This window comes from Labrus bergylta, chromosome 13 (assembly GCF_963930695.1).
Source record: "Labrus bergylta chromosome 13, fLabBer1.1, whole genome shotgun sequence".
NCBI classification, from domain to species: Eukaryota; Metazoa; Chordata; class Actinopteri; order Labriformes; family Labridae; genus Labrus; species Labrus bergylta.
The window spans coordinates 26,646,853-26,670,955 of NC_089207.1; the positions used below are offsets into that span (position 1 = coordinate 26,646,853).

Genomic DNA, 24,103 nt, shown 5'->3' on the forward strand with positions numbered 1-24,103 from the left:
TACTTAATTACTTAAATATAGACTTAAATATAGAAGCTGGTTAAGTGGCCCTATTTTAATTGATTGGTTGCTTGTGAATTTCACCTAGGTATCAATAAGTCTTAAAATAATAATGCTCATTTTTAAAGCATTTGTAAAGTGACATCACCCATCTGTTACTGCAGGGGACTTTGAAACAGCTTGAAATGCTGTCTCACCCATAGACTATAAATATTTCAGTTCACCTGAAGACAAGCAAAGAGCTGAGGTGGATTTTAAGCCTCTTGACTTAATTACAGCACTTACCCTTCAGTCAGGTCAGCTACTGCCTTGTTGAAAATAATGTTTGTAAATGTACAGTGATGATGATCATTATGAATTGAGACCAATTCAGTTTTTTGAACAAGGGCATGCTGTAAAAACTGGCTTTTTTCTTTTTAAACTTATGTGTATGTGACTTCCGGTGCTTTAACAGCCAGCCTCAAGCGGACACTCGACGAACTGCAGGATTTTGCACTTCCGCGTTGGCATTTTTCAACATTAGTGTAAAGTAACCAGGAGCTAAAAGTATTCTGATGTAGAAAAAAAAGTTAAATGTTTTTCTGTGTTTCCGTAGCATGAAAAGGAGAAATGATATAATTATAATTGACAAAAATGCCTAACTGGATACCAATGGTGTTGTTGTTGATGGGTCATCGCAGGCTTTTTTTTTGGTATTTGCCAAAATGTAATTTTATCAAGATTTTCAAAATAAGAGTTTTCAACAATAACAAAATTAAGGGCTACTTTTTTTTTTTTTTAGATATACAGAACAATAAGTATAACTAGTAAAATGATCAGTATGCTACATTGTCGCTGTTCCAGTTCACCATCAGTGAAAAGGTAAAAGCGTCTGCTAAATGTAGAATTGAATAACAAAGAGGCGTCTCTCTGTCTGTGGGCTTCCTGTCGCAACGCAGCACTACGTCATCTCTGTTTGAGCATAAAAACATCGTAGTGGGCGTTGTGAAGAGTTAGGTGCATTTCTTTGCTTTTCTCTGGAAACTTTTCGAAAAAATGGTGCAACAACTGAACAAATCTGGAGCGAGGGACTCTCCTTTGCTGAAAGCTGGACACCCTCCAGCAGGTATGCGCTTTAATTTGCACTGAGTTTGAATTGTGTTTTTCACTACATTGAGACAAAGCGATGTTGTTGTGCACACCTCGACGCATGAACACAGCCGTGCTCACCCAGAGTCACAGAGTGTTGTGTTAACCTCGTTATACTGCGCAGGCTGCTGCTTTTACACGCAATACGACAAATGATGGAATCTGTGGATTTTTAGTGATTGCTAGTGATTAGTGATCAAACGTGAGACTCGGTTGCAGCCGTGATTTAGTCACACGCCTTCTCCTCATGAAGGCCCGTCGTGAAAGTAACACTGTGTTCTCACAGGGTAAATCCCCATGTACGAGCCTTTTAATGAATTCAAATATTGATGATGAAACCGACTGTAATTAAAAAGCCTTTTGTGGGTGTTTTTTTTCTTCTTTCTTTTATTTGGATTGTCTGAATTTTTTTGCATGCAATTCAAGTTTTCCATTGTTCGGTGAGAATTGCACGATTAAAGGAGAAGTGATTGAACTATTTTAAAAAGACAATTTTACGTCATGTGCAACAGATGTATGACAATTTGCTGCTAATCTCGTTCGCCAAGTTTGAAGTCTACCTGCGTGACTACAAATAACAGGCTTTGTGTTTACATGACGTCTGAGTTAAGTCATTTTACATTTCTTATATATTTTTTTATGAATTCAATCTGGAAGATTTTCAAACATTGAGGGGGAAAAAAACAAGATTGTGTAATAACAGACCACTAGGCTATGCCTATGTGTTGAAGTTTTTTTCCCTGGTGCTGCCAGTCTGTTGTTTTGACCTCTCGGATTAACCCCAGACCCTGAGGCTGGTAAAATGTAGATCAGTCCCTCAAGTTGAACTGTAGATACTGAACATCAATGGCCTGCTATTATTGCGTGTGTGTGTGTGTGTGTATATATATATATATATATATACACAACCGTCCTAATTATTTATAAGATATTTCACTTCTGTCCTCTGTTTTTGGAGAGCACCTGATTCCTCTATACATTTTTTGACCCAGTAGGCTACATCACTGGCTTGAACCTTTTTTCTAATGTCCTGCGTTTAGTATTTTTAAATTTCAAAAGCAAACAATCCTTTAGGGTTTTCCCCCACAAAAGTTTTTCCTATTTACAAAAAAAAAACTTGCTCGTATCCGGCACTGCTCTGGGTGGCTGCTTGATGTGGCAGTGTCAACCTCCCTCTCTATTGTTTTCTTGATCCCCCATGGGGATCAATAAAGTTTCTCTTGCCTTCAAAAATAAAAATAAAAAAAGGGTTTGGGTCCCCTGCATATTTTGACAGTTAAAAAATTCTGCACACAAAAGAAGCCAACACGCATGGGAACACACATTTGAAAAAGTCTTCTTTTCTTGGTTTAAGTGAAGGCTGGAGGTAAGCGGGTGGCCAAAAAGAGCGCGGAAGACAGTGGCACTCATGGGAGTCAAGAGAAGGACACTAAGAGGTCTGATAAAGCGAGGTAAGCCTACAGTCATCTTCATCTTCGACCATTATAGGTCAGCTTGTTATGAAGGAAATGTGAAACTCATGTGATCTCGCAACAGGTCCCTGGCCACCTCCAACAGGATGCAACAAGTCAGCATTCTCCTGGCAGGAACTCTCGACAAGGTAAACAAAATAATTTCCTATTCTTAAATAGTCATTTTGTCATGCCGTAGTAGAGTCTTCTGGGTGATAAACAGATGCTTTGCTATTTTTCAGCTGAGCCATGATTTTCCAGAGACACCAGTGAGTGTGAGGCACAGTAAGGTGCGGCCTGCGGTGGAGAAGCCCCACTGGCCCAAGACCTTTTTCATCCAGCAGCCGAGGAAGCAGTGAACAACACTTGTTTAATAAAAAGGATGAAGAAGAAGAAAAACGCCCCGTGGGAATTCTGTTAAGTCAACTGTGAAAGACAAATATTAAGTGTTAGACACAGGAGGAGGGGGGGGGGGGGGGCTGACAGGTTGTTTGTGAAGTGTCTGTTGAGGGAGAGAAAGCTTTTGTTGAGCTCCACATTTACTTTCTAGAAAGAATTAACTCTTTTTTTCATGCTGTTCTTCTTTGTGAGAAATCTATAAACCAGCATTAAATGTGCCTTTTCTAGTGTTGTAAGGGACATGCTGTATTGTTCACCAGCTGACGAATAACAGATGGCTTCTGGGTATGTTAACCATGAGGTGATGTTTTCAGACAGTTTTTTTCCCCAGTGAAATCTTTCATATGTAATGCTTGGCACTAAGTAGATTTAATAAATAAATATTGCATGGTGTCATCAGACCTGGATCTCCTTATTTCTGATTCTTCTGTAGTAGGCAACGATGGGCACTAGGTGGCAATATTTAACTGTTAAGCAACTTGAAGGCTGAGATGAGATGAGATTCAACTTTATTGTCATTACACATATACAAGTATAGAGTAATGAAATGAGGTTTGGCATCTCACCAGAAGTGCAAATAAGCAGAAAGTGCAAGAGTCTGTGCTATGTACAGTAATTGCAAAATTTACAGATGTAGCCAAAAAAAGTGAATTATTAGGTAAATCTGGATGGCTGGATTAATGGGATGCAATAAATATAAATAAATGCTATAAATAAGTAATGCTACAAAATAAGTGTGTTTTTAGGATTATAATATACAGATTAAGATGCAGTGAGCATGCTATACTAATAATATACAGATTAAGGTGCAGTGAGCATGCTATACTAATAATATACAGATTAAGATGCAGTGAGCATGTTATACAAGTTTACAGATAATTTAAAGAATATGAACATACTATAATACAATAATAATACAGATGGATGAGAGATGAGTGTGTGTGTGACCAGGAGGAGAGGTGGGGGGATGATGGGTGTGAGGTGATATGGAGGGGAAAGGGGGGTCAAAAGGCTGTTGATGTTCTTGAAAATCCAAGTTTTAAGGCCCTTAAAAATCACTACATTAACATGTTAGAAGCTTTTATACAGAACGCCCTGCATTGCCAAGTCATAGATGTTGCTTAAAGATTTTTTTTACATACCACTTTAAGAGTAAACGAGTCTTTAAATGCCCCCTGTTCCTCTGACTGTTCCTAGCTTTTATTTCTTGTCACTCAATAAAACACAGAAACTGCTTGACTTAGCTTGAGGGTAAAATACTCAAACACGCGTGATAGCAGTCGGGTGTTTTTTCTGAAAACCTAAATTGTGGTTTTTTTTTATTTATTTTTTTATAAACATCAAGTTACAAAAAAAATAGATTTAAGATCACAACATTACATGCAAAGTTTGATCATGACCATATTATACCTATATATGAATGCAGGGCTCCTACATGCACCATTCAAGATTCCATGTAATTTACCTTCTTTTTCTTATCTGCATATCCATGAAAGGTCAAAATGCCATTCTCCCAGCCCACAGCAGTGTAACAGAAAAAAACTAATATTTTACCTTAAGCCTTTAAAATGAAAAACAACATTACCACATTAATTAGAGCCAGCCGGAGGATTGTTTAGGTACAGCAGAAACTATCATGCAATGAAACACATTTGGCTGCCTTATCATACTTGTGTCACATTTTACAAACTCTTTATGAAGACTACCTTATGTTTAACATGATTGTTGTTCAGGCAGACCTTGGATTTGGGGAATTTTCTGGGAGACTGTATGATTTTAGGCTCATGTTCATGAAAACACGCCCGGGGTGAATTGTAAATGAGTTGGAAAAAATGGCGATGCTTGGCCAAGTGAGTTATGAACAGTTAGCTGGTTCCCACGTTAGATTCCTCAGCCTGCTAACTGTGTTTGTTCATTTCATGTATGCGCTGAACAATGAACCTGATGATTTAAAAAACCTTGTGAAATTAGGCATATATAAAAATGAAAAGAAAACCGTAAGATTAGGATATAAAAGCTACCTGCAGCAAAACCCTCTGGTTAAAATGTTGATTTTAAAAGTGATTTTTCACAACAAGCAGTTTGAGTTGTCAATGCAGAAAAGGCCTTGGTGTTACTTAAAGCAATAATGGTGGCTCTGTTCTGTTCAAGTGTCCCAAAAAGCATAACAAATTGGGATTGTACAAGATGATAGGATGTTTAAACTAATACTGTTTAAGCAAAAGTAATGTCATTAAGTGAACAGTGAACAACATATTGTAGAAAAATAGTAATATACTGGAAACCCTGCTTCCACTATTCTACTGTAACTCAACAAAATACAGCAACTACTGTAATTCATAACATTGTATCTTTACAGTGACACACTACTGTTGATTACACAGAATTTTAAAATGAACTGTAAAATACAAGAGCTCCACTGGTGCCAGTATTTTACTGTTATGACAAACTTTAACAGTGTGTGACAAACGTTTGACAAACAAATATTAGCATTTTCTTTCAAAACAACTTTAACAAACAACGTGTGACTAAAGACGAATACACAACAGAAATCTATCCCTCAGCTGTCAACACGTTGATCCTGATAGTTCTAGTATTTCTCCCTGTTGGTGTGTGTTCATAAACGGGCCTTTATGTTTGCACTATGAAGTCGACCAACAATAACTGAACTTTCTTTCACAAACAAAAGGCTTGATGATAACTTTGTAAACACAGTGTGCTGACCCTGAATTCTCAGTGATGCTCATGCTGTTCACACATGCCTTTGATACGATCACCCTTTCTGATGTTCAGAGACCTCTGCTGCTCTGTATGAGGAGTAGAGCAGTTGGTGGTCTTCTGACTTGCAGACGGGGTGCATTTTATTGCCAGTGTCTGCCCGTTCTCGACCATCTGAGGAGCCTCACTGACCCCGAGACGCCTACCTAACTGCTGAGAAAACACTCTGCACTGACTGAAAAACACTGCCTCACAAAGAAATGGGATAATGGAGGAGATGAGGTTTACAGACCTAAAATGTTCTTCTTCTTTTTTCATAATGGTAAACTTGAAGTTTTACAAACGTATATTGAAGCCAAACAAAAAGCAATACAAATATAAAAATCAACATGTTCCTGTTATTACCCTGTGGTTTAAAATGATCTTAGTGAGATTTTCCACAAGCTGCAATACATTTTGTTACCTCATGATGTCACTATAGACTAAAGTGTAGAATGACTTTCACCATGTAAGATCAGTCAGAGAGTCTAAAGCCTTAAGATGTAAAAACAATTATCAAGCAGCCTCAGCATTAATATGCACAATTATAAGTTTGTTAGTTACAGTTTTGTACAACATGCATTTTTTTTTTAGAAATAAGGTAATAATTAGATTTAAAGGAGCTCTATGCAAATTATTCAATCTGAGGTCTAGATATCTACGTTGGACTCAGATTTAGAATTAAACAAAATGCACTACTTCACATCCAGCTTTAGCCACCACATAAATGCTAAGGTTCTTAAAACTCAAAATATCAACAGAAACAAAATTATATTATTCATCAGGCATTTGAAAGCTGTGTGAAAGTAAAGGATCATGGGCAGCTTATAAGTGCTTATAAAGAAGGACTCGTTCAGAGTGATAAATCTTCCATGTTAAGCCGTGTTTTAATGCTGTAGACAGTCCAGGTGGTGCCATGTTTTTTTTATCTACCCTTGGATAGCTTAATGTAGCAGTACATCATGTTTTATAAGCTCCTACATGTCTTGTGTGTTAAATATTGTGCTGCAGAGGGGGTAAATAATTCAGGACACGAGGAAAGTACATGGAATAAAAGTTAAAGAAAGTCATTATCATCTGAATTAGGCATGTAGCTAATCATTTCATTCCATTACTGATGAATAGTCTTAAAACGCCAGAGAAGAGTAAAAACAGTGTTTATTAACTATTAAAACCTTCTTAATTTCTTTGAAAACCAAAAGATGTTTGAAAAGCCTGACCATTTCAAAGCTTTGTTCATAAAATGTTTGCACATACTGCTTGCTTATTTCATAATCCATTCTAGACCAAACGTTTAAATGTTTGTTGATTAGTTTATATTCCTTTTTATAATCAAATCTAAATACTTCAATTTGATGTTGAAACAATGGAAACAGGCCTAAAGTATCTTGAAATGTAATACACACATGTACTTTTCTTTGAATTTGAGTTTCCAATCATTTACCCAACCATAGTTCAATAAATGAATTAATATTGTCTAATGCAGTTGTATGAGATATAATTAACAGTAAAATGTAATGAAATACATTGAGAATTAGACCCTAGGCCTAATACAAAAATAAACAGAAGGTGTATCTTAATATTAACCAGGTGATAAATAGCTTGATAGCCTCTGTGTTTTGGAACAGATTCCAGTATTTTTGGACCCAGCACATTGAAATTTGACCAACAAATCCTTGGCAGTGTGGTGAGTGAATTTAAAATTAATTTAGATTGCAATTTGTAAAAAAAAACAAAAAAAACTATAATGCAAGTGTGACAACATTAGAAAGGGGTCTTAGCATGAAACTAAACCTTCTTTTTCTTTTATCGGCTTCACAAAACACTACATTAGGCTATTTATAAGTTTCTAATTTCCCATCAAATTTCTGAGAAAAATAGCAATCAGATCTGCCTCTGGTCTACTAATCACAAGGACAATGAAGACACGCTTTGAGGCAATTAGCTAATTTAAGTTTGTTGGCGGGAAATTCCTGAAAGCGCTGCTACATTTGTGTTAACCTGCGGCAATCATCAGTAGACAGGTAGGCCTAGTTGAAGAAAGAAAACATGAATGATTTAATAAGTTTAGACACCTTCTTATTTAAAGTGGTGTTGTATATAGGCCTACATCTTAACTCAAGCATCCTGCCACGACCATGAGGCATGCACAAACCAAAGCACAAACATATGAGGAAGAGGAGGAAGGAGTGAGGAGGAAGGAGGGGTAGCTTGGTTCCTCAGTCGAGGAGCTTCCCTTCTGATGACCTCATCATGCGTGGAGGAGGAGGAGGAGGAGCCCGGCGTCCCGGACCCGTAGCCTACCTTGGTGAATCAAGTGGGGGATTGAGTTTGTGTGGAGATACGCTGCTGGAAGACTGGGAAACTTCTTTAATATCCATGACATTTATCAGGTAAGACTAAAAAAAAATACGTACAAGCTGTTTGTGTCGACTTAAGTAACATGGAAGCATCGGTTCACCGGTTCAGAAAAGTAGGTGAAATTGCTCTAGAGTTTAGTGGGAGTTTGTGGGGAGGAATGTCGGGACATGCCCATTGAGTAGCCTTCAAAAGCAACGGGAGTGACAGCTGTGTGTCTTATCCTGAAGTTGTTTAAGTTTATTTAACCTCGTGTTTCGAGTTATTTTCTGTCTGCATTACGTTAACTGTTAACCGTTTCTCAAAGTAGTCCGTTGTCTTGGCAACAAACTCAGTTGCGTAAAGTTGAGTGAAACTTTTACAGGTAGGTTCAAGCTTACGGGACAAAAAGGAGACGGTAAATATGTCGTTGCTATAGACTTACTTTAAAGTTAGGTTATTGGAAATTTAGCATTAAAACTTGAGTATTTTTCGGACACGTTTCATTACAGTTTTGTATCTATATAAAATGTCAAAAATTAAGGAAAGAAAATAAGAGAAAAACGATATTAAATGGATGCAAGGATCAGCCCATGTGAGTCAGTGCCAAGACTGAACTAGGCTAGATATCATATTTATAAAATATCTTAATAAAATATATATTTTTCAGAGTTTTTTTTCAAACAAAACTTACTATTTAAAGATCTCTAGAATATTCTCTGAAGAACCTCCCCCTTTTTACATATCTTAAAGCCTAAATGCTAGAACATAAGTCATTTACAACCAATTTGAAGGTAAATGAATAATGAAAGCATTGTTGGAGCATCAGAAGAGTTTCAGAGTAGCTTTAATAGCTTGTTAGTGCATGTGTTAAAATGCTAAAATGTATTATGAAGTTAGGTACCTGAATAATTTCTACTTTACTTAAATGTGACATGCAGATGTTTTCCTAAGAAGTTAATTACTTTTCCTATTACTGTGTGGTCTTGCTTGATTCTAATACTAGCCTGTCGTTTAGTGATTGGATTCAGTGGTTTTCAAACCAGAACCCAATCCAGATATAGTTGTAGGTTTAGGGCTTAAAGTAGGTTTGTAATCTCAGCCGCCCACTTAGATTGAGTAATTGATGTTTGACCACTGGTCTTATATTGCTATATTCAGCATGTTTCCAATGGAGGAATCCCCTTGCAACTCTGCCAGGTGTTGGATTCAAAGATCTGTATTCCCCTTCTGAGAAATTGCTTGTAAATGTCAGGATTCAGCTTTGACCATTGTGCGAACATGAAGTCATCGATTCGGTGTGCTCTTTGAAAAGCATTTTGAAGTCTACATAAGCTCATAACCCCCCTTGGCAATTTACTTTGACAGACTCTGCCACAATATTTGCTGTTTCCTGTGTCAAGGTGCATGTTTTACTGTAGCTCCAAGGACAATTCCACTGTTCTTCATGCAGTGTTGATTTACCATTTTGAACTCAACAGGTGGAGCAGGCTCTGCTGCTGACACTCATTCTGTGTGCAAGTTCACCTGGAGACACTCAGCAATAACTTTCAAACATATTTTCAGTCAATTTTACTCTATTACTGTGTATTTGCATGCCTCTATGCTAAGGTTAGAGCTACCCCAATTGTCTACCAACTGCAGGGTTATGAGATGTTTGCACCTTAGAGTGCTTGTCTCTTATTAAAAGAGCCACAATGGTCTGCCTCCCAGTCTCTACAGAGCCTGGTTCCCATGGTCCCCTGCCAGTTGGCCGGTAACAGATGCTGGCATCAGAGTCACATTGTTATGGCTGAGGAGGAAAAGTTATTCGTGCCAGTGACCTGACAGACAGCACACACTGAGTTGTTGATGATGAAGTTGATGATTTTGTACTTTTGAATGGGGTTTCTCATTGGTGAGGCATGAGAGTTTCCCCTACCAATCATGTGTGGGGGGCCACCCCAACACAACCCCCTGCCACTCCAAAAGGAAGGAACAAAATACTTATAAAAAAACAAAAGGCTATGGAAATGGCCACCAACCCTAACTGATAAACCTAGGAATACTGACGGGTACCAATACGAAAGACATATGTATGTTGTTTTGGGGTTCAGGTATGCGGCAGCTATGCGGCTGTGACTCAGTGACAGAGTTGTTCGTCTCTCAACCAAGGTCGGCGGTTTGATCCTCAGGTCCTGCAGCCACATATTGAAGTGTCATTGGGCAAGACACTGTACCCCAAATTGTACCTGCTGCTACGTTAGTGGCGTGTGAATGTGTATGAATGAGATTAGTTAATACTGATGGACACTTTAAATAGCAGCCTTTGCCATCAGTGTGTGAATGGGTAAGTGTGGCCTGCTGTATTAAAAGCACTTCGAGTAGTCAGAAGACTTGAAAAGCACAATACACTCAAGTCCATTTTACCATTGTACCGGCTGCTTTAATCAAGATCGCTTTTGAATAAATCTTGAATTTTGTAGTGGGGGATTGTTTTGATTTGGAAATCCAAGACACTTCATATCACAAACCAAGCCTGACCACACATATTGAAACCAATGTAATGTCCTTTTACTCTCTTCAGGGTCTCCTAAGATGTGAACTCCTGTACTTCTTTTCATATTTGATTGGTTCTTTGGGCTGGTGTGTAAGCTAACAGCCAAGACTCTGGTAGGTCTTTGGATGGCATTTTAATTGAATTATAAAAACCAAGAAGATTATCTATCTTCTTACTATAATAACAACTATCAAGAATATGATCTTAGATGCCACACCAGTGAGAGATACAGATTTAGAAGGAATAATTCCAGATATGGCAGCTGTCATGATGAATATGGATCTTTTCTTCATTGATTATTTGCACCCATTTGACAATACAAAGGTAATTAAAATGTTGCTTTTTCAAAGAAATATGTTCATAAAAGTATCTTTGCCAACCAAATGTAGTGGTGAGTTACGACCTGCACAAGTGTGATGCTCTGTAACATGCTGCAAGAAGTGCTTAGAATCAGAGTACGATTCACCCAACAAACTAGTTGATAACAAACACTTTTAATCACTCCAAGCATTGTTTCCTGCGTTAAATGTTCTGTAGAAATGTTTTCATATCGTTGCATATCTGAAAAAAAGGAAGCATTGTCCTCATCCCAAGAGATGTTTAAGTCAAGCTCTGCGAACAAAATGTAATTTGCATCATAATATGTACCGGTAGGCTATTATAGTGGGATTTGTACATCATGCCAGGTAATTTCTTTATTTTAAATCTTTAAGTGGATTTGGTCATGTCGTTAAATTAAGCTCTGGGTTCTCTTTCTTGCTTGCATGTGTATCTAAAGCACGTGTGGGTTTGGAAGTGTTTCTTAGTAACAGCTGTTACTGATTTACATTTTTGTCAAGCTTTTTTGAAAGCCCCAGAGACAGATAGGGAAAGGCAGCAATTTAGAGATACAGAGTCCCTCAGACATTTCAAGGGAGACATATGCAGCAGTATTCGTGTCTAGTTATTATAGGACATTCATTTTGTGCATATTTTTTTGTATATTTGGATAATAAACAGAAGCACTGTTCGTTTGAATGCCTTTGAATTTGTGTTAGCTTTGAAAGCTAGTACAGATACAGAAACTGTATCTTGTTATCAGCTCGGATCTCTGCATGATTGTGACAGCAATAATCTGTACCTGGACAGAGACGTCTCTATTTCTAGGAGTGTGGAGTTGAATAAGAGCCGTCTTTTTTAACAATTACGTTGATGAACAGTTTGTTGCTTTCTCCCTCTTAATAAACAAAATGATGCTGTTGTATGCCGTCACCATAATGCCATCATTAGACTAATAAGTTACTCTGGTTGGTGGTTTGTTTCCATTATAAGGTTAAATGTCTTCCTATCAACGCCTTCCCATTAACTTCTTATAATTATATATATTTTTATTTAAGCTTTCTGCCCAAAATAATACTTCAAGAAGGTTGTACCTTGGTAGAATAACAGCTCTAGCCCGTCATAACAACTAATATTTGGATTAGGCTCAGGCAGGTGTATCCATTTGTGTCCATCTCAGCTGAACCAGGGTGTGTTTGAGCAAGTATACACTTTTTTTGATAGCTTTCTATGCTGATAGTTATGGCATAAAAAGTCAAACTGTCTCTTCCCTTGTTAAAGTTCATTGACTTTTTCTGAGTGTTAGAGTGACAGGCTAAGAATAAACCTGCACTCAAAGTGGTCAAGTGATAATCTTATCTGCAAAGGGCTTTTACTCTGCAGCCCTGTTGAATGTCCATGGGCTGAAATCCCAGTTTACATACTAGACTTAACATTACTAGACTTATTTCATTAAACTGAATACAAGTCAACAATATTCCTGCACACCTATAAATCTAATGTGAGCTCAGATGTTGATTCACTCGTATGTGACCCTCTGGCCGACAAAGTGTTTGAAGGAACTTCCTGTAGACTTTAAACACAACTTGTTAATGTTTTACCCGTAATCAAATACCAAGCCCACTGGGAGGCAAATGTCAGACTGAGTGTAAGCAACAGTGGTCCGCCTTTATTTATCCTTTCTCCAGATGTTCATTAACACTTACTGATTGCTTCGGCAAATTGGTAATAGAGTGATAAAGTTTAATCAACTGTGATAGCAGGAGTTAATGACTGTAACTCTGATGAGATGATTGTTGTTACTCAGCATGCAGTTAGATCTGTTGCTGGCTGATGGCGACGACAGAAAGGAGGGTCGTTGGTGTGTAATTATTGTGAAAAGACTTAAAACTCATTTGACAGTAGGAACACTGTTTTGTTAAGGCTTGGAGGACATCCATAACTCATCCATAAATCATTGTTACACTCTGACCTGTCCAGTTACATTAATGTAGATTAAACGTTTTAATCAGTGTGTAGCCAAGATAATGGGATGTTTATTTTGTTTTGGCCTTTTCTTTCATTTAATTTCAGGTTTAGTCAGTTTCCAGAGCTTGGGGTGAAACCTTATATTTAGAGCAATGATCGCCCTCTAAAACATGCCTTGACACTTCTGGAGCAGCACTGCTGGGATAAAAAAAGACAAAGGTTTTCCTGTTGTCACTGCTGAGCCAGCATGTAGGCCTGTGTCTGGAGTTGTTCATCAGTCATAGAAGATCAAGGACAAGTGGGCTCAGGGAGAGTCAGTCTTTCCAAAATGAAAGTGCTTTTCCCATGGCAGTATAATGAGTAGATCAGACTCGTTATCCGTTGTAATTTCACACTGAGCCATGTGTTTAGGCCTCCTCATATAAGAAGCTAGCTGGCTTTGCCCCAAGATACAATTTTAAATCTGCCTGTGTCTGTGATGAGAAAAATGCACAGGTAAAGGGCAATAATGAAAGCCGTCTCAAATTGTATACCAGCCTCTTTTGTAATTTAATTTGGAAGATTCTCCCATGAAATGTCATATATTCTCTTGGATGAGTATAATGATAACTTTAACAAGTAGCACTACATATCATGCATACTACAGTACAGATATAATGCTATTTTTACACCTAGTCCTAGAAAATAGTTTTTTTTGGGCCGACAATGAAAAAAAGACAACTTTTCTACTCCTTAGCTAGCTCTGACTGAAACTTTGCATTTTAACAGCACTACAAATCCAAATGCATGTCCATGAATTTTAATAATGTATCACATCCTCAATTTTTGCTGCATAGGCTATACATATTGAATTCTATACTATTTCAATAATAATATTGGACTCCCTTTTATTTATGATGCGCATTTTGGGACTATATCTTCTGTTTCTGGGCTGAACACTGTGCTGTTTAAAAGATTTTGTTTAGCTCAGTTTACAGCTACAAACTGCAGCAGGCTATAACATTACTTATGTTAAGTTTGTGATTGTCCTCACCCATAACCAAGCTGATACCTGCATGATAAATACAGACACACTGGGATGAAACAGAAACATTGCAGCAGCTTTTGAAACAAAGTAACCATACACAATGAAATATCAACACAAATTACAAAATATACAAATATAGTAAAAATATATCGTAAAAGACTTAATTTACTTCCTGTTTGTAAAGCTGATCGATCCTCAGATCAGGTGTCTGATCCTGAACCGTGGAAGGTGCTCCAAGGATCATGGATCAGCTGTGATCTGTTTCACCAGTACTCATGATAGTATATGTCTACTATATCAAATACAGACAGCTCTTTTAAGAAACGGTTCCTGTATTTCAGCCGCAGGAACCATGTGACAGGCTCAGTTCCTGGACCACTAAGTATTTCTGCAGACAAGGTAGTAGTTTCTTAAGACCCCAGTGGTTGTGGATGGTTTTTCCTCTCTGAATATTGTGGAAGTGTAATGCAAAAGCCTTGTGGCCTCTGACTTAAGGAAGAAACCATATGGTATGTGTATTCAAGATTTTTGAAAATTTAGGTCAGATTATTTGGCTTCCTTTGAGCTCTGCTATCAGTCTCATATTTCTTTGAAATCAGAAAGCGTCAGGGGGCTGCCTGCCAGTATGACTGCCTGCCAGTATGACTGCTAATTGGAATTCAAGGATTTCCTTAAAGAATAAAAATCTTGTGCTGAACACTCAATTGCCTTTATTTGACTTTAAAAAAGTCTTAGTTTTAATGCATATTCTTTTGCAACGTTGGCTGAAATACTATTATTTCCTTTTTGTGCTCATTATAGTATGAAGGCCTGCTTTACAAAGGCCCAAAAGTGGAGATCAGTGCAGGAAGCCCTTGAGTCAATGCGGTAGACTAGTGGCATAAAAATGTCTGTTCTTTTGTTATTTCCTTTACACTCATGTTAATGTGAATAACAACATTTGCTTACAATGGCCGACATGGAGACTTTGCCGTCCTCCGTACCTACTCCCAACACTTCCTCCCTCAAAGTTTTGTTAGCTAACTTCCCTTTGTTTATGGACCACTTGAACTCACAGTCCAGGCCGGGCCTGTTTCCTGCATTCAGTGAACGGACAACAAAAGAATAGATAATTATGGAGTTCACAGGAGGATCTGAAAATATCCGATCACTTCTAGGCGGTGTTTAATAAATAAACTTGAAGGTCAGCCCATGGTGAGAATTTCCATGTTACCACGACAACAGGGTGGATATCTAAGTGTGATTATTCATGTAGAATCAGACTGAGGAATAAAGCCGGCAGGGCGTTTAAACAAGAGATGAACTCATTGAGTGGAAAATAACTGCAATCCTGGAAAAGTGGTGGAGTTGATCTGAGATTAAGGGTGCTCCTTCTATTGTGTGGCACCTAACAGGGGACAAAGCAGATCCTAACTCACCAACCACAGGTGTATGTGAAATGCTTCCCTGCTAGAGGCAATTGGGTCAAACAATCCTATTTCCGTTCTATATATAGTCGTCTTCTCAGGTGACTGTGGTATAGCCGGATGGCCCCATTAGCCACATGTCACACCTGCATTGTGTGGGTAAGGATCTTTTCTTCCTCACAACCTGTGTGGATTTGAACTCTATCAAGTCAGGAATGACCTGCAAAAGCATACATGTTGATAACCCGAGGCCCCTCTTAACCACCTTGGTTTCCAATTTCTCCTGTGTGAAAGGAAACCATCTCTATGTTGTGTCAGAGACAGGAGTCGTTTTTTTATTGTTGCCTTGGGCTGTAACAGACAGTCCACATGTGAAGGTCACACAGCTGATGAGTGCCAGGTGGACAATGCTAGCAGAGGGGAAGCACCCTTAATGCAGCATTGTATGGTCTAAACACACTGAGTTGTTTATTCCTTCACTTGCTTGGGGAAATTTGAAGCCTGCTGAGGACCTTCGATTAATAGACTGTTGTTTACTTGATGTAAATAAACAGGCAGCACCATTGAAAATACTCTACTTCTTCTCTTGGTCTTTTGCTGATTCTTTGGTTGTCTTGAACAAAGCAGTTGTTGTTATTAAGAGTCTGTAAAGTCCATTCACTTTGTGTGTGTCCACAAAGACCTGTGAGACACTGTGGGATTTTCACTGCTCTGTTTTAATATTGAAAGGCCCCTAGTTAGGCCCCATGCTTTGAGGCTGATATCCAAACAGAACTAAAAAGCACTCGGCTGGACCTGACTTTGAGGGCTTGAGGAATCTTGATGCCCATCTTACTGCATACCGTGCAGTCCATGGCTCCTCTATGAAGAGACTTTCTTTGAAAGGTCACAATTATATCCTCACTACAGCTTAAGCATATAGCTGTGTTTGAAGTAAATTGTGGTACCTCTGCTCTGGAATCTACCTCCAATAAACAGCCTAAGCCCAAGGCACATATCGTCTTCATGCTTGTTTCAGATAAAGCGTTCATACAATTAGACTTTTGAAGATACCAAAATGACTTCTGCAGGGCAGGAACTTATTATTACATTATTGCTAATGGTTGATGCAACAAAATGTGTTTATTATGTGGTTTGAAAGCTGCCTCAGTGTTTTCTGTAGAGAGACAAAGCTACAAAGCACACATTGCGATGTTCAGATGGCCAAGGAGTTGAGAGGTTAACAAAATTCAAACAGAGCTTTGAATCTGCCTGTTTAGGAGCAACATCTGCAGAGCCCCAAAAATAATACTAATTGTACATTTTGCTCATACTTTGGTACTTAATAGACGATTTTGCTGCAAGTGTTTTTAATAATATCTTCATTCATGACTATCAGAATCTAGAGCCATAGCTGTCTCTTCACTAGGCAAGAAGGTCTCTGTCTGTATTCTCTTTGATTGTTTACAACACACTGTATGTTCTCACCAAGTCAATATTGTACTGGTTCAAGTGGCAACACTGTCACATGTTTGGCTTTCATTCAAGTCATACTCAGGGCTGGATTCCCTCACTTTGGATAAAAATGGCTAATGTAGTCATACCTCCTCAGAATAGAAAGTGATGACTGAATGATGACTTAATAGACGGTGTCTCATTCTCACTGTTTGTGTGTGTGTGTGTGTGTTGGGACTGTGGGGAGGGAAGAAGGAAGGAATTTGTCATGTTGGCTTTTGGAGTTTCATTAGCGCGTTTTTTTTTTTTTTTCATTTCCTTTGGTTTAACCTGGTTGATGTTTGTTGTGATTGTGGACATGAGCAGCCAGCTCCCACAAACACATAGCAGCACTCATTAGTTCCAGTTATTAGGAAAAGGTACTAAACAAGGCTATACTACACTGAAATACACAACTCTGTAAGCTAACACACCTGGCACTTACTGTACCTTGCTTTCAGGCTCTTTGTTGTCAGAAGGATTAGATTCCAACACCTGTGCATTCTTGAGATTTACATGAACTGTGGTTCAAGTTCTGTACTAGACCCGCTGTCATCTTAACATCCTGTTTGTTATACTTTCTATAATTAAAGGAAAACTGACTGAAACATAGATTAGAGAAGAAAACATAGTTTGTGGAAAGATACAATGTTTAATTTCATTTACATTTAGATTATTTACTTTATATTTATTGAGAATTACTTATATAACTTTTTTAAATAGATAAATCTATATTTGATAGTTTTACTAGTTCTAGTTTTATGGTTGTGTTTGCTTTTTAATGTGACCGATTCTCCCTTCAGTCATGTTCTATTGTAGTTGTAGAAGCATACTGTGAAATGTGGACAACATTTAGAGAATATGCTAACTTTGATTTAATAAGAGGCAGTAGTTACATTTTGCCATAAAGTTGCTAATTTTCATGGTCATCAGAGCCTTTTGTTACAATAAAAAACAATTATAGTTATTATTATTATAATTACGCAAGTTAGAAAAATACATTAGAAGTCCTAAAGGCACACTTGTTCACTTTGGCTCATCTTGGTGTAAATATGTTACAACAATAGTGTTAAATAGTTTAATGCATAAGACCTAATACTTAAACTAGTGTGTATCCAGTCACTGTTTGCCTGAGTGAAAGAAGTGTTTCATGATGGAATGAAGTTTTCTCTGAGCCCTTATGATCAAGGACACTGTTGATACTGGATCACTCAAAGAGAAATGTCATCCTTGGCAGAACAATGGCTACAGGAAATTGGTTTTGAGCTACAGGCTAGCAGACAAAAAGAAAAGAATGGGTCGTGCAAAGTGACACTGTACAAGTGATTGGCAGCCTTCAGATGAATGAAATCACTGCTTACAGTTTGAATAGGTTTTTTAAAATCCATTGAAGGGATATTTAAGTTTATACACCAGTTGGTTCTGACCAAGTATTCTAATTGGACAATGATCATAAGTGCTGATATAGGCCAAAACATCACAGGGACTTTCTAACAGAGTGTATCGCTCTGCCTAAGCAAGTTGTTCTGAATACTGTAAATTGACATTGCAGCTGACAAGAGTTTGTCCTGATTTATCCAGCTGGTCCCTGAACTACTTGCTTGATGTAGAACTGTTGTATAAAAGGAATATCACTAACAAGGTCAAGAAGTTGTACTGTACATCACTACTGCTGCGATTGTCATCTGGGTTGACCTGAGACAACATTGTCTCAACACTGAAACAACTTGTCTCTCAAATGTGACTCTTAAACTAAGATGTTTCCTACTACAATTCTTTTTTTTGCCACTGATAGATCAGATACGTAGTTGTTTATACTTGACAATTAGTGCATGAGATATATGAAAAATAACTTTTTTTTATTAGGTCTCATGTGAAGTGAACTTTAATGAATCATCAAAGTTATGCAAGCCTTTTTTAAATCAAGTGACTTACAGGAAAGATCAAAGCACTTGACTTTTTGAGCAGCTTTTAGTTTAGAGACAAGCTGCTGCTTGACAAAGGCAGCACCAAAACCACACTGTGAAAGCGACTAATCCTTCTGATCAGATTGTGTTTTTGCAAAATTTTGTATTTGTTTTTCCCCCCCCAATGAAACCAATTGTTCTATAGAAGAAGCTAGCACCATACATTCATCTCTAGAGAAAGGATGGAGGATGTATCTGCCAAATTAAGTGTGTGTTTTTGCTCTTCCTGCTTTAGAATGAGTTTGGCCCAATTGAGTGAAACCTCATGATGAAGATTCAACGATTTTTTTGACCAGCCAAGGTTTATTTGAAATGCAAAAGCTCATCAGGGATAAGCCCCCTATACCTTCACCTCACCTCACTGATTCAGTGGATGCTGTGCCTCACAATGTTTCTTTTAACACCTTTAAAGAATTAATGAGGCAGATCGATAGCCTTTCCACAGCAGCAGTAAAAAACCAACTAGATATATTAAGTCGATCTTCTGCAATGAACTGTGTGTTTTGTTTTCAGAAAGCATACCCTTATTTGGTTGAAACCATTCTTCTCTCTTCATTGGAAAGATTGCTCTGTTGCTAATAATACAGTAGCATTCCCTGCTGATCCCTATAATGTGTTTAGACGGTTAGGTTAGAAACCAAAGTAGTCGCTGCTGTGTTTAGTCATGTAGGTTTTACCATTGTCCAACAACATGAGACTATAAATACTTCCAAAGTAAACAAGCACATCCAGGAATCTGCAGCCTGAACCATGAGTTCATGTTATACCGTTTAACTCTGAGGATTCAAAATGCACACTAGCTTGGCAACAACCACGGAAAGCAGTTGCCGACACCCAAGTTCAGCCTCATAGCATCAATTACATGTGGAATTCAGGGCATTTGACAGAGTGTTTTCCTGCATAACAAGATAGCAGAACTGGTCCTTTTCTGTTTAAATATTAGAGCATTCTTTCCATTCTCCCCTCCACTGATGACCTGCAGGATTGGTAGTGCTGTGGGAAAATTTTCAGATGGGTGCCAGCTAAGCAGTATGAAATGCAGATGCACAATGTTTTGCCTTTGCTGTGTTAGGCTTTTGAGGACCTTTTGTATTGTTTAGACAGTTCTTGGTAAAAAAACAAACAAACACGCATGTGTATGTGGTGGACTGGTTTTCATTTTGCAGGTAAATAGAGGAAATTGCTTTTTTCCTGTCCCATGAATAGAAGTAGACCTGACTGTGTTTTGTGGGATTATTTCCATGGTTTTGCATGAGTGGCAATGCATTTCTGTTTTCTTGATATGGCTGAAAGTAACTGGGTTTTTGTTTTCTATCGCCAGGGGCCCTATAGAGAGGATTCCAAGAATCTCACCATGTTTAAGGCAGTGCTGAAGAAGAACAGAGATGGAGGAAAGGGGAGCAAGAAAGATTCAGGTATGTGGAAGATCTTGGGGAAAGAAAAGGCCCACTAGGTTTCAGTAAACAAATACTTTATACCACCCTGGCTTACACACAAACTCTCTTTCAGAGACAGACGTGGAAATACTTCTGATCATCTGATTTTCAGTATCTGTAAATTAACTTCTTGCTGTGGAAATGTTTTCAAAGAAGACACCCTTCTTAGTAAATATTCCGATTTAAGTGGTGAAGGGAGTTAAAGCTAAAGTAATTTGAAGAGAAAGTTGAGATAGAAGCACATAAACCATAATCTTAACTCTGCACTTAAGTTTGTCATCAAGCCATCGTCTACAGCTATTCCTTAATATTTATACTGTCAATAATTTAACTTTACCAACTCTGTCTGTGAGGTGAGCGCTATGTAGTTCTGAGTGATTGCTTGCTTTAAGGGCTCGAGAACAGGTTTGAGCACATGGAAAAGAATATACAGTTCAAGGTAGTTGTGTACTTAAAGCTAAACTCAAATAATATTGCTGAGTGACTGTGATGAAATAGTGGTTGTGCTGTTCTTCTTATAAAGATTTAACCTCAATGTTTAGTGTTTACAAGATAAATATATAATAAATAATGTGGAACTTAAATCAAACATTAGTAACAGAACAGTATATACATGCTGCATGCAAAATGTATTGGTCCTTTAGTTAAATATATAGCTATACAATGCCATTGATAAAAGACAGACTGCAACACGTAACATAAAGCTCTTGCCCATTATGGTATTGACCATTGCAATAGGGCTGAAAAATGTATCCTTTTACCATCTCAAATGGGATGTGTGTATCCACAATAAAGTAACATCCCAGTATGAGGACGTGCAACCTCAGTCAAGTGACCTGAAGCACAAACTTGTGCTGACTAATCTACAACAATAGTCTCTGATGTCACAATCAGTAGCCATAGAATTGACCAATGTGCATGCAGTGTCAGTGAGTCAGTGTGTAAAAAATGTACGGTCTACAGGCGGCACAGATACCCCGTCATAATGCTGGATGCTGATGTATTAGTTATTTTAAAATTTTAATTTTAATTGATGCACATAAAAAGACATTGCATTTAGCTGCATTTCCCAATATCATTTAGCCTTAATTTACAGTATTTGTTGGGATGATGTTAAGCAGGTTTTAACTGTGTAGGCTTACACACTCTCAAAATAATTCAAAATTCATAAAACCATCAACACGTATACACTTCTAAAATCTAAATACGTACATTTCACTTTGACTGTAGAGGCAACACAGCCGTTGTGTCATACCAGATGTTTTCTTTTCCTTTTTTGAAATCTGAAGGGGTTTTTTTTCAACATGATTCAACATGAGTCACACTCATTGTTGACTAGTCTCTTGTTCATACAATGGCCCCCTCAAATGAGACTGTCTTGACACAGCAAATAGCCATTTATGCTTACCGTGCATCTACCAGCCAGGACTTGATCTACTGCCTCTGGACCGGTTTTTACTGGTAGTCTGGTTCAAACAGTACCTTTTTACAGAAACATGTCTAATAGCTATGCTCTCTCTGCCTTTGTCTGATGTGATTGTTTCACTCAACAGTCAGCACTAAAAGAAAAGACATCATTCATGTTTATTGCTCTCCAGTACATTACAGAGGGAGGGGTGGTATTGAAGGCTTGAGTTGTTTTAGATCAAGTTGTTGTAACCTGTCTTCCATGGATGAATCACTCAGATAACACAGCTTCCCTGTTATCCAGACCCCCCTCCCATCCCATCACACACACACACACACACACACACACACACACACACACACACACACACACACACACACACACACACACACACATTCATACTTAAACACATTAGGTTTCTGTGTACGTGTTGGCTAGGAGCAGCAAAGTTTTATGGCGGGATACAGCTCCTTTATCCCAGCCTTACCCTCCCAGTTGGATCTCATCCATCAAGCTAAAGCAGCTCTGTCTCCCTTTCTCGTGCTGAGACAATAAAATCTGGCCGCTCCTTTCTGTTGTTTAGGGCTCTTAGGACAGATGATAGGTCACAGAGGTACAACAGCTATAACAGTGGTCACTTTGCCCTTCTGTTGTTCCTGCATGGGGCAAAAATCAGGGAATTTCTCTTTTTTTTAAGGCTTCAATAGTTTCTTAAAGGTTGGACTAAATGAAAGATTGAGATTGTTGGCAAATTGCCTGTAAATACCAATAAGGTTGTCAAAAATTTCAATAATTTTCTTACAATTTTTGTTAATTAAAAATAAGTTATTGGTCAGTATTGGCAGTATATGTGTTAAGAATAGCATAAGAAGTAATGACTCTGTATGTGTTATATTTCCATATGATATCTCTGTGTGTTTACTTGTCTGTTGTCCTTGAGGAGGAGTTGATGTGTAAATACAGGTCCATACTGGGATCTGAAAGGCAGTTTGAAACACAGATAGAGGAGCGTGTTAATCAAATGCGGTACACTGCAGAGCATTTAATGGCCTCTGAGACAAGATAGTTCCATATTGCCCATAAAATATTCACTTCACCTTCTGTGAAGCTTGAATGAAGATTTCATTTTTATCCCAAATGGTTTGTGAGAGAAAGTTGTTTTAAAATTAAATGTCTGGTGCAAGGGATTTTTTTGAAGTGCTTTATTATTCGTGTTTCTATTTATATGCCATTTTCAAACTCGACCATGGTAAACGTTTGTTAAAATGTGTAGGTATATTATCAGTTTTATTTTGTGTAAATATTTTTCTGTTTTATAAGTCATGGTTGGGATTGACATTTGTGTTTGTTTTGTGCTGATGAATGAAAACTACGTTAGTTTGTCCACCAAATTATTTCTCACAGTCCTGCTTGTATTTTAAGGCTCGACAGATGTATAAGAGAGCTGATGGTACTTGACAAATATGTGCTGATAATTTAGTAATGAAGTATACGTTTTTAGAAGTATGCAAATAAGAAAACTAATTTAACAGAACATATGCAGACAACAATGCATGAGCATTGTTTTAATAATTAGGCTCCCGTCTACTTTTGCATTGCAATAATGGTGAACTGTCTCCATATTGGTTGGCCGTTGTTCTTAGTCATACTGTACCGACGTTCCTTTCTTCAGAAGGACCAGAAGGGCAAAGTTTTTATGAAATCTGCTCAGCAACATATAAAGTAAGTCAGTGGGAGGAGAGACCTTGATAATGGTATAATTGCAAAATAGCTCAGCATATGTTGCTCATGACATGGTGGCTGTGGACTGGAGGCAACTTTAAAGCAGTCAAGGAAACTTGGCCTCCATGCCAGATACCACTGCAGTCATTAGCTGTCCTCTGGGATCTCCCCATTGCCAAGACCACAAAAAACACACAGCTTGCTAATTTAGTCCCTCCATCATGTGTTCCTCCTAGATCCTTCCACCTCCTTCTTGCTCCCTCCGTCTTGAGTCAGTCTGTAAGGAATCTGTGTGGAATTGGTCTTTTTAATCCCTTTTAAGTACTCGTTTTTATGGTCTGCCATTCCACAAGTGGGATGCGAGTTTGCTGTGGCTTTTTGCCTTTGATGTCAACATGTTCTGAGAAAGGTTAAACTGTAAGAAGGCTTCACTGGAGTTAATAGATTTTGGACCCCAAGGCACAAGGAGATTATTATATTTTAAAGAATCTAAATGATTTTTAATTGGTGTTTTCTTTGAGGATAGAGGCCCCCTTCAGAGTTTACTGCGAGTTTCACCTATGACTTCCTATTAAATCACAGCAGTATCTGCTTTGTAGTTCACTGCAAAACAAATTACTTGTTCTAAAGTTGTAGAAATGTTTGGGTTAGTGCTGCATTTTGTAGATGTGTTGCATCCTGTTTCTCAATGCAAACATTCTTCAACATCATTGCTCTGAAGTAACTTAAGTAAGCGTATAGTAATTATAGGCAGAATACACCCTGTG

The 24,103-nt window shown here is 38.0% G+C and overlaps 2 protein-coding genes across 3 annotated transcripts in view; both read left to right on the forward strand.

Moving 5' to 3' along the window:
- Positions 1-936: 936 nt before the first annotated feature.
- Positions 937-3,379, forward strand: dap1b (death associated protein 1b). The gene is made up of 4 exons (XM_020644164.3): positions 937-1,105; positions 2,483-2,579; positions 2,665-2,728; positions 2,822-3,379. Exons 1-4 carry the CDS (start codon positions 1,036-1,038, stop codon positions 2,936-2,938), a joined length of 348 nt encoding a protein of 115 aa, XP_020499820.1. The 5' UTR covers positions 937-1,035; the 3' UTR covers positions 2,939-3,379.
- Positions 3,380-8,006: 4,627 nt separating this feature from the next.
- The window catches only part of tanc1b (tetratricopeptide repeat, ankyrin repeat and coiled-coil containing 1b), a 99,162-nt gene continuing 83,065 nt past the window's right edge, over positions 8,007-24,103 (forward strand). For both annotated transcript variants that reach the window (XM_065962517.1, XM_020644183.3), the window contains exons 1-2: positions 8,007-8,128; positions 20,092-20,185. In XM_065962517.1, coding sequence (XP_065818589.1) covers positions 20,125-20,185 — 61 coding nt within the window. In that variant the 5' untranslated portion in view covers positions 8,007-8,128; positions 20,092-20,124. The remainder of the gene's footprint in view (positions 8,129-20,091; positions 20,186-24,103) is intronic.